Consider the following 14,160-nt stretch of genomic DNA (forward strand, 5'->3'; position numbering starts at 1 on the left):
CTGGGAAGCTGGTGGGATCTTTCCAAAACGCAGATCCAACAGGGTCACCCTCCTGACTAAAGCCTTTCAATAGCTTGCTTCTACTCTCATCAAAAATCCCCTTCTCTGGCCAGGCACGTGGCTCACAATTGTAATCTCAGCACTTGGGAGGCTGAGGCAGATGGATCACTTGAGGTCAGGAGTTTGAGACCAGCCTAGGCAACATGGCAAAACCCCGTCTCTACTAAAAATGCAAAAATTAGCTGGGCATGGTGGCACGCGCCTGTAGTCCCAGCTACTTGGAAGGCTGAGGCACAAGAATCGCTTGCACCTAGCAGGTAGAGGTTGCAGAGAGCCAAGATCCACTGCACTCCCAGCCTGCGCGACAGAGGAGACTCCGTCTAAAAAAAATGGTGTCGGGCATGGTGGCTCATGCTGTAATCCCAGCACTTTGGGAGGCCGAGGCAGATGGATCACCTGAGTCAGGAGTTCGAGACCAGCCTTGAACCCAGGATGCGGAGGTTGCAGTGAGGCCGAGATCACACCACTGCACTCCAGCCTGGGTGACAGAGCGAGACTCTGTCTCAAAAAATAAAAATCCCCTTCTCACAGTTCACGAGTCTCTCCAAGATCTTGCCTCTGCCCTCATCTACTCCCTGTCTTCCCTCTTTCTGCAGTTGCTCAGCCCTGACTCACTGCCAAGCCACGGGGCCTTTGCACAAACTGTGCCTCTGCCTCCTTCCCCAGCATCCCCTGAGCACCTCCAAGTTCCTTCCTCTCGTTCTCCATGGCTTCACAAATGTGATTTCCTCAGGGAAGCCTTCATCCTTTGCCCCTCCACCCAGATCAGGTCACTTGTTACGTTATACCCTCACGGACTTGTCACTGGGTGTTTATCGGTATGGCTGTCGAATCTGCCGTTCTCAACAGACTGTGAGCCATGTGAGGGCAGGAGCCTTGTTTCTCTCTGCCCACCATTGTATAATCAGTGCCTTGCAGAGTGGCAGGCAGCAGACACTTAATAAATATTGGCTGAATGTAGCCAGTGAGGCCATGTGTAACCTATGAGACATAAAATGGGCTCATCAGTATTATTTAAGGAAGGCTTCCTGGAGTGGGTAGGATTTGAGTAGGACCTAGAGACGAGGAGGCTGCAAAAAGCAAAGCTTGTTAGCTGGTGGACCTGGCCAAGGTACGCCTTCGCCTTGGATCTCATTTCTCATTTGTAAAATGGGCGGGGGTTGGACAAAATGAGCCGAAGCTCTGGCATCCCATGGCCCTAGCATCCCCCAGCCCTAGATCCCACAACTCTCCCTATTCCCTTGAGAAGGGCTGTCCTCCGCAGGCAGGGGCAGAGCCCAATTTATGCACAGAATGGGTCCTCCCAAGGCCGGGGTGCCTGATCTGCAATTCTGCGCTCCGCCGCAGGGCGACGCTCGGAGACCAGCCACACTGTCCCAAGTCCGGGCGAAGACCCGCCCGCGGCTCCTAGGTGCCCGGCCCGCCCCTCGCAGCCTCCTGCCCTCCCTTCCTGTCGTTAGCGGCCGGGCCCACGGCCCCGAGCAGCCATGCTGGGCGCGCGGGCCTGGTTGGGCCGCGTCCTTCTGCTGCCCCGCGCCAGTGCAGGCCTCGCCGCAAGCCGCAGGTACAGGCGGGCAAGCGGGCCCCTAGGGCACTCCCTGCGCTTGCCTGCGGGCCCAGTGGAGGGTCTTCCGGACACCGGTCCCCAGTGCCAGTCTGGACCACCCCTGCATGCCTGGCCCTTCCCCAACCCCACCTCCGGTCTGCTCCTGAGACCTGGCCCTGGCAGTAAGGCCCTCCTCCCCTCCCCTCCCCTCCCCTCCTCATCCCTTCCCTCCTCTCCCCTTCCTTCCAGTGCAGTGCCAGCTCTCAGGGACTGTTCTGACACCGCTTCCAGGAAGCCTTCCTTGCACCCCAGTGCTGGATGCTGGGTCAAGGGCCTTTCTCCAATAGTAGCCTGTGCCCTGTCACAGTCCTTTATTGCTGCATGGACCTTTCGTTATTTAGGTCTGCCTGCAGTCCCACTTCCAGGCTGAACTCCCTGAGGTCTCTGATTCCCTAGGTGTCCTGGGGTCTGGCCCAGGAAATGGCCACACAGGAGTCCCAGCAGGTGGGCGTTGAGTGAGGGAGTCCCCATGTCTGGTTTCCTCCGTTTGTCCCTCACCTGGTCCAGTACCAGACCCTACTGATCTTGGCCTGTCCAGCCCCCAACGGTGGGCTGCCTTCCAGTGGGGCCACACCCAGGCCGGCCAGAGAGATGCCTCCAAGCAGCGGCTCCAGGAAGGGCCCGGGGAGGGGCCGGGGGAGGGGTAAGAATGGAGCCCCAAGAACCATTCTGCCCATTGTGACCCGCCCTGACCTCATAGCCATCCTTCCCACCGCCAGGCCCAGGAGGTTGGGGGAGACTAACCCGGCAAGGAGCCCCCAATGAGCCACCTCTCCTCACCCCCCAAAAAACATAAGGGGGAACACAAAGGCCACAGTCTCCCCCATGGTTCAGAAAGGTGGGTTGGACTGGGAGCAGGGGTCCTACTGGGGTGCTGAGTGGAATGGGGCAGGTGCTGGGGGGCCTGGGAGAAGGTGGGTGGAGGCCCTGGCTTGCCTGACGCACCAGTCCTCACCAGGGGTAGCTCCTCCCGGGACAAGGACCGAAGTGCGACGGTCAGTAGTTCAGTGCCCATGCCTGCTGGAGGGAAGGGAAGCCATCCTTCATCTACACCCCAGAGGGTCCCCAACCGCCTGATCCACGAGAAGTCACCATACCTCCTACAACATGCCTACAATCCTGTGGACTGGTGAGCACCTCTCCTGGGGCCCTGCCTGGAATTCCTGGGGTCCTGGGCCCCTCCCAGACCCTCTGGGCTACTGAGTGATGCCCCACCCTGCTGGGTCTAGGTACCCCTGGGGACAGGAAGCCTTCGACAAGGCCAGGAAAGAAAACAAGCCAATTTTCCTCTCAGGTAATGCTCCCACCTTCCCTGATATGGGAGTGTGGGCAGGGAGTGGCAGTAGATGGGAGAGGGTCCTCTTGGCTTGGCGGGTCTACCAGGAGACTAGAGGCCAGGATGTCTTCCATGCAGCCAGGGCTACTTGGCCAGCCTCCCTCTGACCCGTTGCTGGCCCCCTGACCTCTCCCCATGGCCCTGTTCAGTCGGGTACTCTACCTGCCACTGGTGCCACATGATGGAAAAGGAGTCCTTCCAGAATGAGGAGATTGGCCGCCTGCTCAGTGAGGACTTTGTGAGCGTGAAGGTGGACCGTGAGGAGCGGCCTGACGTGGACAAGGTGTACATGACGTTTGTGCAGGTGAGCAGCCCTCCTCGGGAGTGTATGCGCCACGGGGGCTCAGGGCAGCTCCCTTCACCCTTGCCCTCTCTCCGCCAGGCCACCAGCAGTGGCGGGGGCTGGCCCATGAATGTGTGGCTGACTCCCAACCTCCAGCCCTTTGTCGGAGGCACCTATTTCCCTCCTGAGGATGGCTTGACCCGAGTCGGCTTCCGCACAGTGTTGCTGAGAATACGAGAGCAGGTGGGTGTGCCTTGGGGAGCTGGGGGACCAGGGTGGGGGACTAGGAAACAAGAGCCCCTCCCCCTGGCTGACCTCCAGGTGTGCCCCCACCTCCCACAGTGGAAACAGAACAAGAACACCCTGCTAGAAAGCAGCCAGCGTGTCACCACCGCCCTGCTGGCCCGATCAGAGATCAGCGTGGGTGACCGCCAGCTGCCGCCCTCTGCCGCCACCATGAGCAATCGCTGCTTCCAGCAGCTGGACGAGGGCTATGATGAGGAATACGGTGGCTTCGCTGAGGCCCCCAAGTTTCCCACGCCGGGTCAGTGCCCCATGCCTGCCTTAGCCCAGGTTTTGGCCTTCTGATTCCTATGCTGGTCAGGGACCTACTGGCTCCTGGCCTCACCCGTAGCTTCCTGTCCTCCTGACTGGCAGTGACCTCCTTGCCCCTAGCCTGTCGGTAGCTATCGGTGAAGACCCGACTGCCGGTGTCAGCAGTGACCCTCTCATCTTAACCTAGATGATGACCTTCTGTCCCCTGACTTGGTCAGTGACCCAGTGACCCTGGCTTGGCTAATGACATTCTGGGCTCTGGGGGGACAAGTAACTTACTGGTCCTCTGTGAGCCAATGATAATCTGACCTCTGGCTTAGGCTATTACCTTCTGTCCTGTGGGTTGACTGTTGACCTCACAGCCTGTCCAGAGACTGCCTGTTGAGTGAACTCCCAGCCTCTGCCTGGCCCAAGGCCTCCTGACCACCCCGATCTCTCTACCCACTTTCCCATTCTCTCACCCGCATGTTCTTGGTGCCCCCACAGTGATCCTGAGCTTTCTGTTCTCCTACTGGCTCAGCCATCGACTGACTCAGGATGGCTCTCGGGCCCAGCAGATGGCCTTGCATACCCTGAAAATGATGGCTAACGGGGGCATCCGGGACCATGTGGGGCAGGTGACAGGCACTGGGTATTCCCTGGAGGGGCAGCAGGGAGCTGTGGGGTGGGGCAGAGGCTGGGACTGGCCTCCAGCTTTGTATCCGCACAGGGCTTTCACCGCTACTCCACAGACTGCCAGTGGCATGTCCCTCACTTTGAGAAGATGCTCTATGACCAGGCACAGCTCGCTGTGGCCTATTCGCAGGCCTTCCAGGTGACCCCTGACCCCAGCCCAGAGAACAGGCATCTCACTCTGGCTGCCCCTCCCAAGGCCTTCCTGGTGACTGTGGCTCCTCTTAATCTGAATCCCCTGTTCCCTCCCATGTACCCACTACCCAGGCTTCCCTCCCCCACCTGCCTCAGAGAATGTTGCCGCCTTCCACCTGGGCCTCCCCAGTGACCTCTGTTCACAGTCTCCTTTCTTCCCTTTCTTAGATCTCTGGTGATGAATTCTACTCTGACGTGGCCAAAGGCATCCTGCAGTACGTGGCTCGGAGCCTGAGCCACCGGGTGTGTGTCCGTGGTGGCAGGCGGGCCTGGCTGTGGGAGGGGTTGGGGCTCCACTGCCCTGTGGGCCGCGGCCAGCCAACTCTCCCCTCCCCACAGTCCGGAGGCTTCTATAGCGCAGAAGATGCAGACTCGCCTCCAGAGCGGGACATGCAGCCCAAAGAGGGCGCCTACTATGTGTGGACGGTCAAAGAGGTTCAGCAGCTCCTCCCAGAGCCTGTGCCAGGTGCCACCGAGCCGCTGACCTCAGGCCAGCTCCTCATGAAGCACTACGGCCTCACAGAGGCTGGTAACATCAGCCCCAGTCAGGTGAGGACTTCTGGGGTCACCTGACGGGCCCTGGTGCCTGCCAGGTGTGAGCTCGCAGACAAAGGCCATTCTCCTCAGGACCCCAAGGGGGAGCTGCAGGGTCAGAATGTGCTGACCGTCCGGTACTCGCTGGAGCTGACTGCTGCCCGCTTTGGCTTGGATGTGGAGGCTGTGAGGACCTTGCTCAATACAGGGCTGGAGAAGCTCTTCCAGGCCCGGAAGCATCGGCCCAAGCCGCACCTGGACAACAAGATGCTGGCTGCCTGGAATGGTGGGGCAGCGCATCTGAGACCGAGCCTATCTGTAGGATCCCCCTTTACAAAGCCCCTGTCTGTCCAGCACCTGCTAAATGCTCACGCTCCCTTTATTAGCGTTATTATTCTCAGTTGACAAAAGAGGCTTAAGGAGCTTAGTAACCCGCCCAAGGTCACAACAAGGGCTGGGAACCCGCCATGTCTGGTCCGGAACCCAAGATCTTAGGGATCACCCACGGCTCCAGGGAGGAGTTGGGGCCTGAGGTGATGGGTGGACATGCCTGGAGGGTCCTGGCCAGCGTCTCACCACTACTTGTCTCTCCTGGCTCCAGGCTTGATGGTGTCAGGCTATGCTGTGACTGGGGCTGTCCTGGGCCAAGACAGGCTGATCAACTATGCCACCAATGGTGCCAAGTTCCTGAAGCGGCACATGTTTGATGTGGCCAGTGGCCGCCTGATACGGACCTGCTACACCGGCTCTGGGGGGACTGTGGAGCACAGGTTGGGGCTGGGTAGACCGGGAGGGCTCATCTCCCCACGCGTCCCCAGCCTACCTCTGCCCTACTTCTCCCCTCCTCGTGGACTCCAGTCCTGGCTCTTTCAGGTGCTTGCTGTGAGTTTGTAGCCTCCCTGGGCCCATTTACTCATCTGGGAAGTGGGCTGATGGCACCTGCCCAGGAGGGTTCATCTGGAGGGTTAAGTGAACAAATGCATGAAAGGGCCTCCTCTGGGAAAGGCCCTCTCTCCTGGGGCTCTCCCCAGCCCCTCCCCTAATGCCTGTCCCCCAGCAACCCGCCCTGCTGGGGCTTCCTGGAGGACTACGCCTTCGTGGTGCGGGGCCTGCTGGACCTGTATGAGGCCTCACAGGAGAGTGCGTGGCTCGAGTGGGCTCTGCGGCTGCAGGACACACAGGACAAGCTCTTTTGGGACTCCCAGGGTGGCGGCTACTTCTGCAGTGAGGCTGAGCTGGGGGCTGGCCTGCCCCTGCGTCTGAAGGACGGTCAGTGGGGGTGCAGGGCTAGTCTGGGGTCCTGGGAGGTGTAAGTGCAGCGTGGGTGAAGAGCTGGTGTGGGCAGGAGCCCTCCTGGCTTTGTGTCTCTGCTACTTATTAATGGTGTGATTTTTGGCTGCTGTAATATTTCTGAATCTCAATTTCCTTTTTTTTAAATAGAGACAGAGTCTTGCTATGTTGCCCAGGCTGACCTTGAACTCCTGGGCTCAAGTGATCCTCCCACCTCGGCTTCCCGAAGTGCTGAGATTATAGGCGTGAACCACTACACTCAGCGTGTTTTGTTTCCTTCCTTTTTCTTTTCTTTTTTTTCTTTCTTTCTTCCTTTCTTTCTCTCTTCTCTCTTTCTCTTTCCTTTCTTCCTTTCTTTCTTTCCTTTTCTTTCTCTCTTTCTTCTTTTTTTTTTTTTTTTGAGAAAGGGTCTCACTGTCACCCAGGCTGGAATGCAGTGGCATGATCTTGGCTCACAGCAACCTTTGCCTCCAGGGCTGTATCAGTTCTCCCACCTCAGCCTCCTGAGTAGCTAGGACTATAGGCATGCACTACCATGCCTGGCTAATTTTTTGTAGAGATGGGATTTCTCCATGTTGCCCGGGCTGGTCTCAAACTACTGGGCTCAAGTGATCTGCCCACCTCGGCCTCCCAAAGTGCTGGGATTACAGGTGAGAGCCACCATGCCTGGCCTGTTTCTTAATAAGTAAAATGGAGCTAACATTGGTACTACCTTACAGGGTTGATGTAAAGATGAATTTAGCTGTTCTGTAAACATGCTTAGCACAGTAACTGACACCCATGGATTCAGATATTGACCAAGGCTCACTTGGTCCCTGCCCTCATGAAGCTTACAGTATGGTAGGGGAGACAGCGAATATGCGGTAATAATGCAAAAACACATGCACAAATGTGTAGTTAAAATTGTGGTGAATGCCATGAAGAAGTAGGACGCTCTATGTGTACCTGCTCCCTATCACCCATGTGCCTTGTCTGTGGTTAAAGGTTTCTTTCCCGAAACTCAGATTTTAGCTCCTCAAAGATCAGGACTTTCTGCCAGTGTTGTATCCCCAGGGTCTAGTGTGGTTCTGGCACATTGTAAGTGCTTAATAAATGTTAACTGAGTGATGAAAGGGCCTTGGGAGAGAACCACAGAGGAGGCCCAACTCAGCCTAGGGGGAGATTAGAGGACACATGTGACAGGTGTCATTTAACCAAGGCCTGGAGGGAAAGGGGCCATGTGGCCATGGAGAAGCTGTGGAGAGAGTTCAGGCATAGGGAGCAGCGCATGACAGGCCTGGAGCGGGCAGCCTATATCCTGGAGGACAGGCAGGGCCCGCGTGTTCCAGGAGGGCACCGAGGAGAATGCTGAGGCCGGCAGGGGCGGATGGGCAGGGCCTTTTCTCTGTCCCATCCCCCAAGTGGCCCTGGATGCAGTCCTGGGCAGGGTCCTGGGACTCAGTGACCCGCCCTTACCCCTACCCCCTGCCTCCCTGTGTGCTGCAGACCAGGATGGCGCAGAGCCCCGCCCCAATTCCGTGTCAGCCCACAACCTGCTCCGGCTCCATGGCTTCACGGGCCACAAGGACTGGATGGACAAGTGTGTGTGCCTATTGACCGCCTTCTCCGAGCGCATGCGCCGTGTCCCGGTGGCATTGCCCGAGATGGTCCGCGCCCTCTCAGCCCAGCAGCAGACCCTCAAGCAGGTGGGGGGTGAGGGCATCTGGGCTGGGACCTCGGGTGGGAGGGAAGCTGGGGCTGTGACGGCAGATGGGAACAGGGGGTGGGGTTCCTGGGCTGTCCCCGGAGCTCAGGTCTGTGTGTGTGCAGGCGCGTGGAGGCATCTGTCAGACAGGGAGGCAGAAGTTAACATGAGTGCGTGGTGGCTGATGAAGTGTTTCTCTGTACGTCGTGGTGTCAGTGTAATTGCTTCTGTCCATACTGTGTTATTGGTGTGTGTGTACTGGGTGTGTGTGACCCTGGAGGTGTGTGTCTATGCACCTACCTTTGAGGGGGATGCTGGTGTGAGTGTTCGTCGTGTGCGTTTGTCTGTCTGCATGTGGATGCCCCATCTGCAGGTTTGCCTCTGTGTCTGCCTGCATGCGTGTGTGTCTGGTGTTTGTGTGTGTGGTATCTGCCTCTGTGTGGGCATCTACTGTGTGTGTGTGTGCGTGTGTGTGACTACTCTGTGTCTGTCTGGATGGGTCTCTGTGTGCTCTGGGTCTTCTGGGTGTGTGTCTCCCCGTGTTTGTATCTGTAACATTGTGTATACGTATGACATTTCCACTTCGGTATTCTCGTGTGTGAGTGTGTGTGTGCTCCCACTTGCCAAGCATTAACTCATCCTGGCAGCTGAGATGAGTCCCTGTTCCTTCTTAGGGATATAGGGTGGGGTGGAGGGAGGATGGGGAAGCCCTGGTGGTCTAGGGCTCAGCCCTCCCTCCCCTGACACACCGGAGTGACCTTTCTATTCCGGTCAGATCGTGATCTGTGGAGACCGCCAGGCCAAGGACACCAAGGCTCTGGTGCGGTGCGTCCACTCTGTCTACATTCCTAACAAGGTACCCGTCCCTGTGAGCCCAACCTGCCACCTCCCCAGAGCTGCCCCCTCCCATCCTCAGCTCCTCAACATCTCCTTGCCCTCGGAATGTTGGGAAGAGGGAACTTCCCAGTGGGCCTTGCCAATGGGCAGGTGACCCCACCCCAACAGGTGACTCTCCCTGCTCTGCTGCTGCCCTAGGTGCTGATTCTGGCTGATGGGGACCCCTCGAGCTTCCTGTCCCGCCAGCTGCCTTTCCTGAGTACCCTCCGACGGTTGGAAGACCAGGCCACTGCATATGTGTGTGAGAATCAAGCCTGCTCAATGCCCATCACTGATCCCTGCGAATTACGAAAACTGCTACATCCATGACTGCCCCAACCCCCTTGGGCTAGGGCAGAAGGTGAAGCATCCCAACCTACTAGAGACTCAGGCCCTGCAGGGCCCTATAGAACCTGTGGCCATCCCTGAGCACCCCGCCACCAGGTGACCTCGGCCATACTCACTGCCCCGCTTGGGCACCCACTCACCCTAGAATAAACTTAACAGTGTCCCGTGGTAACCTGAGGGCCTCAGCTTTGCTTATGAGGGAGGGGCTTCAGGCTTCAGCCTGGGAACCAGCAGCTCAGGGCCACTTCCTCTGGCAGCCCCCACCTGACCCCTCTGCCTTCTCCCATTTCTCCTTCATCTTCCAGGGGTCAGCAGACTGCCCCTTTCCCTTCCATGGTCATTGTAGCCTGAATGAATTTAGTCCCCTGAACTGAGGTCAGGGGACTAAAACCACGTAAAGATGCCCAGGGGTGGGCATGGGGGTGTGGACTGGCCCAGGAGGGAGAAAGCCCAATCCTTGCCCTCAGAAAGAGGTTAAGAAGGGAACCTGCCCTCCCCTCTCCATTGTCTCCTTGTGTTGAGCTGGAAAGGGGGCAGAGATGCTTTATATGAGCTTTTATATTTCACAGAATGGTGACTTTGCATATGCCCTGGTGCATTGTGGGAGCTGCTATTGTCACGACTAAGACATTTCTTTTGGGGTATCCATCTAGCCCCAGCCTCGAAAGGATGGAAGCAAGGCCTCCTTGCAGGAGGTCATGTTGTCCATTCGTCTGCTTTCATACAAGCTGGTCCAAAGAAAGAGTTCTCTTTCGTTTGGAACATCTGTTGGGTTGGAAGTCCTTCCCCAAATCTATCTGAATCCTTCTTGCTGCAGAGAAAGCCTTCCTGTGACCTCATCCTTTCCCCTAAATGTTGGGAAATGCTCCTGAGTCCTGTCCTTGACACATACATCTTCCCAGGCTCCAGAAACCCCATCTAGCTCCATTGGGTTGAGAGATGGGGACTGGGACACATGCTTTGGGAAGGGCAGGTGCAGAGTGATGGGGCTGACAGTGGGTGGGGGAAGCAGGGGGAGGAGCTGTCCCTCTGAGGCCTTTGGGAATCGGCTGAGCCAGGCATCCTCAGCCCCCCAGCTGAGCAACACAGAGAGCCAAAAGAGGCTACTGGAGACAAGATGGCCTTCGTGGGGCCACTGCTTGTGGGGGATGTCAGCAGTGGGGAGGAGTGAAGCAGGAAGGAACCGGGAGACTGGATGGAGTTGCTTCCTCCACACGGTCACACATAGCCACACATGGTCACTGGGACCAGAGTCAGCTCTGTCTGGGCAGCCAGGCCCTCAGTGCAAGCCACCGGCCCATCTGGAGGGGATTAGTGCTCCGGCCAACAAGGTCAGCTGGCCCCTTCCTAGCTGGAGCCCACTCAACCTTGCCAGGAAGTCAGAGAGCTGGACAAGTGCAGCCCGGCCTGGGGAGGTGGAAGGGAGGGAGGATGGAGCATGGTGAAGCACAGGTGGCCTTTTTGGCAGCCCCAGCCCTGGCTTTGGAACAGGCTGGGCAGTGTGCCAAGCCCTCTTGCCACTGTTGTCCCGTTGACCCTCATGAATGAGTTGTGAGGCAGGTATCTTCAGCCTCGTATGGATAAATATTCGAGGCCCAGAGAGGGTAAGAGACCTGCCTGCGACCCCTCAGCACTTCTGGTTCTTTCCGGGGTCTTGAGGGTACAATAAAGACCCCTAAGGCTTCCTCTTCTCGCAGGAGGTCCAGGCGCAGCTGTGGGGGAGGGTGTCCTTGGTGTCTTCTGTCCCTGCAGCCAGTCTGCTTTCTGCTCGGCATCTCCTCTCTCCCTCCTGGGATGAGATGATGGGATTCTGTAAATGGGTTGGGAAGAAGGAGTTACCTCCTTAAAGGGTTAGTTCTCCCAGGAGTGCTTGAATTTCTAAAGGGGGCAGGGTCCCACGTAAATCTCACTCAGAAGCAGGATTGTAAGGGTTCCTGCAGCATCCCTTCCCCTTTGCTGGTCCCTCTTGAGTGTGCCCCCGGTTCTACCAGCGGAACACCCGTGGGCCAGGGTCACTGGAGACAGGGCCATACTGTTTGGGCAGCCACTTAAGTAACTTCATCATTCTGAGCACCCCCCTTCCTTATCTGAAAGGTGAGGGGCCACCCACCCAGCTCTCAGGGCTGTTAAGGTGACTAAATGGGATAATGGTGTATCATCCCTGAGCAAAGGGTATCACAGATGGGAAGATTATCTTAGCTCCGCAGGGAGCCAGATGGGCTGTGAGGGAGGGGTAAAGGCAGGGCTGGAGGGGGCTGGAGGGGCTGGCTGAGCAGGGTATATATGGGGGGGTTCTTCCTCAAACCCACAAAAGCCCTTAGTTAGGCTTACTGTCTTTGTTGGGAAACTGAGGCCCAAAGAAAGGAATTTCTTGTCCCTTTGTTTCTCTTTCCCTGCCTGAGGTCATTCATTCACCTAACAACTTTGTGCCCGACACTAGACAAGGCCCTAATGAGCAAAATGAACATAGCCCCTCTGGGAACACAGAGCCTAGATGGGGAGACGATCATTTCATTACTACAAACACAAACATGTAATCCCAGCCTGGGCTAAGTGCTGTGAAGTTCCAGACTTGTGTCTGGCTCAGTGCTGTATCCTAAGCACCTTGGCACTTAAGTGACATTGAAATACTTGCTGGAAAGAAGGCCACTCTGAGGAGGTGATGTCAGAGCTGAGGCTTGGAGGGCTGGAGTTAAATAAAGATGGTTTCAGGTCTTCTTTGCCTTCCCTGTGGGTCCTGCCTCTGCCTCCTTTCTGGCACTCAGGCTAAGGGTAAGCATCTCCGACTGGCCATCAGCCCCAACATGCCGAGTACAGGGATCAGATCCTGTCTTGCATGGCCGGTCTCCCCTAGGTCCTGAACCCAGGGAAGTGCATGTGGATCTCAGTTTATCCAGATGGTGCGTTTGTGCCTGCCCTCCTTTAGGGCATGTTCTAGAACAGAGTTCAGTCCAGAGCCCAGGGGTGGCCGAGATGATGGATGAGGGTGTGGGGCCTGCCGACCACCAGGGGACCTGATCATTGGGCTGGGCCAGCCTCTCTGCCCTCATTTTCCCCTCTGCAAAGAAGGGGTGACGAGTGTCCCTACTTCTCGCGCCAGCCCCAGGGCCTCTATCCTGGCGGGAAGGGCAGGCCGACCCGGCAGACTGCGGCCTCTGGGGAGGGAAGAAGGTGTCAGACGCGCGGAGCAACCATAAATAGCCCCCCTCTCCCAGAAGACGGCACGGGGTTCAAGACTCAGGCGCCGCATACTCAGAATGAGAGCAGAGACTCCCGCCAGGAAAAAAAGGCACTTAGGGGATCTGCTCATTAGCATGAAATGCAAATGAGCCCGCCCGGCCTCATTTGCACAACTCGGTGCATGGATTCGGCGAAAGGGCAACCAGGGAGACGACGGCGCAGCAGCCACTCTGCCACTTCCCCCATCCCCTCCCCCCATCGGCCGGGGCGGGAACTGAGACGACCCCAACCCTCTGCGGTGGCGGGAGGTGGCGGGGGCTGCGTGGGTGGCGCGGCCTTAGGAGAGTGAACAACGCCCAGGGGTGATGGCCTCAGCAACGTGAGGGTGGTGATGGAGGTCATCCCGCCCATCCCTCCGCCTCTCCGCAGTGGCGCAAGCGCCCCAAAATCTCCGGAGAGGGAACTGACTGACCCACTAGGTTCCGCCGTGTCTACCTCTCGCAGATGTTGGGGAAGTGCTTCCCGGCGTCTGTCTAATCCTCGCTGTGCCCCCCTCCACCGGCGCCCAGCACACCCGCGGCGCTCCGCTCCCGGGTACCCACAGCTTTCTGGAGTGGCGCCGGCGGCAGGAGAGAGCTAGAGCCGACTGAGCCCCAGAACTCGGGGAGGTAGGCGGGGCAAGGGCCGGGGTCTGCGCGTGCGTGTGCGCGCGTGGAAAGCACAAACCCACGAGGGCCCGCTGCCGGTAGGGTGAAGGTGAGTGAAGGCGGCAGACCCGCGAAGTTCCAGTTCCGCGGACGCCCTTTCCCTAAGCCACACAGGGACTTAAGAGAAACTGAGGCACAAAGTTGGCGGGTGGCGGTGGTGGGGACTTTGAAGGTCGAGTCGATAAAGCCCAGCTCTGTGCTTCCGCCCCCTCCCACACACTCGAGACCCCCACAGGTTCCTTCTTAGGGGTCCTCGCTCTGTTCCGCAGCCCCTCCTGGGGATCCCGGCTCTGCGGTCCAGCGCGACCTGCCTGGGGCCACGTGTTCAAGCACGAAGCCCCTGCGTGGAGTCCACGCCCTTCAAAAGGTCCCTAGGGGCAAGGGGATGAAGCCCAGGAGCGTCAACGTGATGTCAGGTCCAGCGGGTTAGGGTTACGAGGTCAGGGTCGAAGTCTCAGAATTGGACTAGGGAGCATGACCAGTAAGCCCAAGAGATTTGTGGAGGCCACGCCCAGACCATGCCTGCCCTAGCCTTTCTCGAGCTCCGCCCGTTTCTCCGAGCCTGGGCCCCTCCAGCCTGAAGCCCCACCCTCAGGACATCCAGCTCCGCTCCGTCCCTTCCCCAGTCCCGCAGCCAAGCTCGACTCCAGGATGGGAGATTAACCAGGTGGAGACCTGAGATTTCGCTCTGGGACCCCCTGGTCACAACCCTCACCCCGTGCCGCCTGTCTCCTTTCTTCCCCAAGCCCGCCCAGAGCTGAGCTCCGCCCTCCGGCTGCTGCCCAAATCAGGGGTCGTGGACAAAGGATGCCTGGGGCCTGCAGCCCTACGCCA

General features: G+C 58.1%; 1 protein-coding gene across 4 annotated transcripts; it reads left to right on the forward strand.

The window, feature by feature from the left end:
* The first annotated feature begins 1,448 nt into the window (after positions 1 to 1,448).
* On the forward strand, positions 1,449 to 9,611 carry LOC115838318 (spermatogenesis-associated protein 20-like). 4 transcript variants are annotated; one of them, XM_030827650.1, is made up of 17 exons: positions 1,449 to 1,624; positions 2,063 to 2,110; positions 2,625 to 2,795; positions 2,896 to 2,960; positions 3,152 to 3,306; positions 3,385 to 3,528; positions 3,628 to 3,829; positions 4,327 to 4,457; positions 4,550 to 4,654; positions 4,876 to 4,950; positions 5,047 to 5,256; positions 5,335 to 5,527; positions 5,843 to 6,011; positions 6,299 to 6,510; positions 8,017 to 8,216; positions 8,991 to 9,071; positions 9,251 to 9,611. In XM_030827650.1, the coding sequence occupies exons 1-17, from the start codon at positions 1,548 to 1,550 to the stop codon at positions 9,419 to 9,421; spliced, it is 2,409 nt and encodes an 802-aa protein (XP_030683510.1). In that variant the 5' UTR covers positions 1,449 to 1,547; the 3' UTR covers positions 9,422 to 9,611. The 4 variants fall into 4 exon arrangements, with proteins under 4 accessions (XP_030683510.1, XP_030683512.1, XP_030683511.1 ...); XM_030827652.1 differs by having other exon boundaries at positions 1,478 to 1,624; positions 2,008 to 2,110; XM_030827651.1 differs by lacking the exon at positions 2,063 to 2,110 and having other exon boundaries at positions 1,495 to 1,624.
* The last annotated feature ends 4,549 nt before the right edge of the window (positions 9,612 to 14,160 follow it).

The sequence above is a fragment of the Nomascus leucogenys genome, chromosome 14 (assembly GCF_006542625.1).
Source record: "Nomascus leucogenys isolate Asia chromosome 14, Asia_NLE_v1, whole genome shotgun sequence".
Lineage (NCBI taxonomy): Eukaryota > Metazoa > Chordata > Mammalia > Primates > Hylobatidae > Nomascus > Nomascus leucogenys.

Excerpts from the sequence above, each read along its gene's own strand:
- LOC115838318 (XM_030827650.1), top strand. The coding sequence starts at position 1,548 with ATGCTGGGCGCGCGGGCCTGGTTGGGCCGCGTCCTTCTGCTGCCCCGC. Across the intron at positions 2,111-2,624 it reads CCACACAGGAGTCCCAGCAG|GGGTAGCTCCTCCCGGGACA; the intron begins GTGGGCGTTGAG and ends AGTCCTCACCAG. Across the intron at positions 8,217-8,990 it reads AGCAGCAGACCCTCAAGCAG|ATCGTGATCTGTGGAGACCG; the intron begins GTGGGGGGTGAG and ends TATTCCGGTCAG.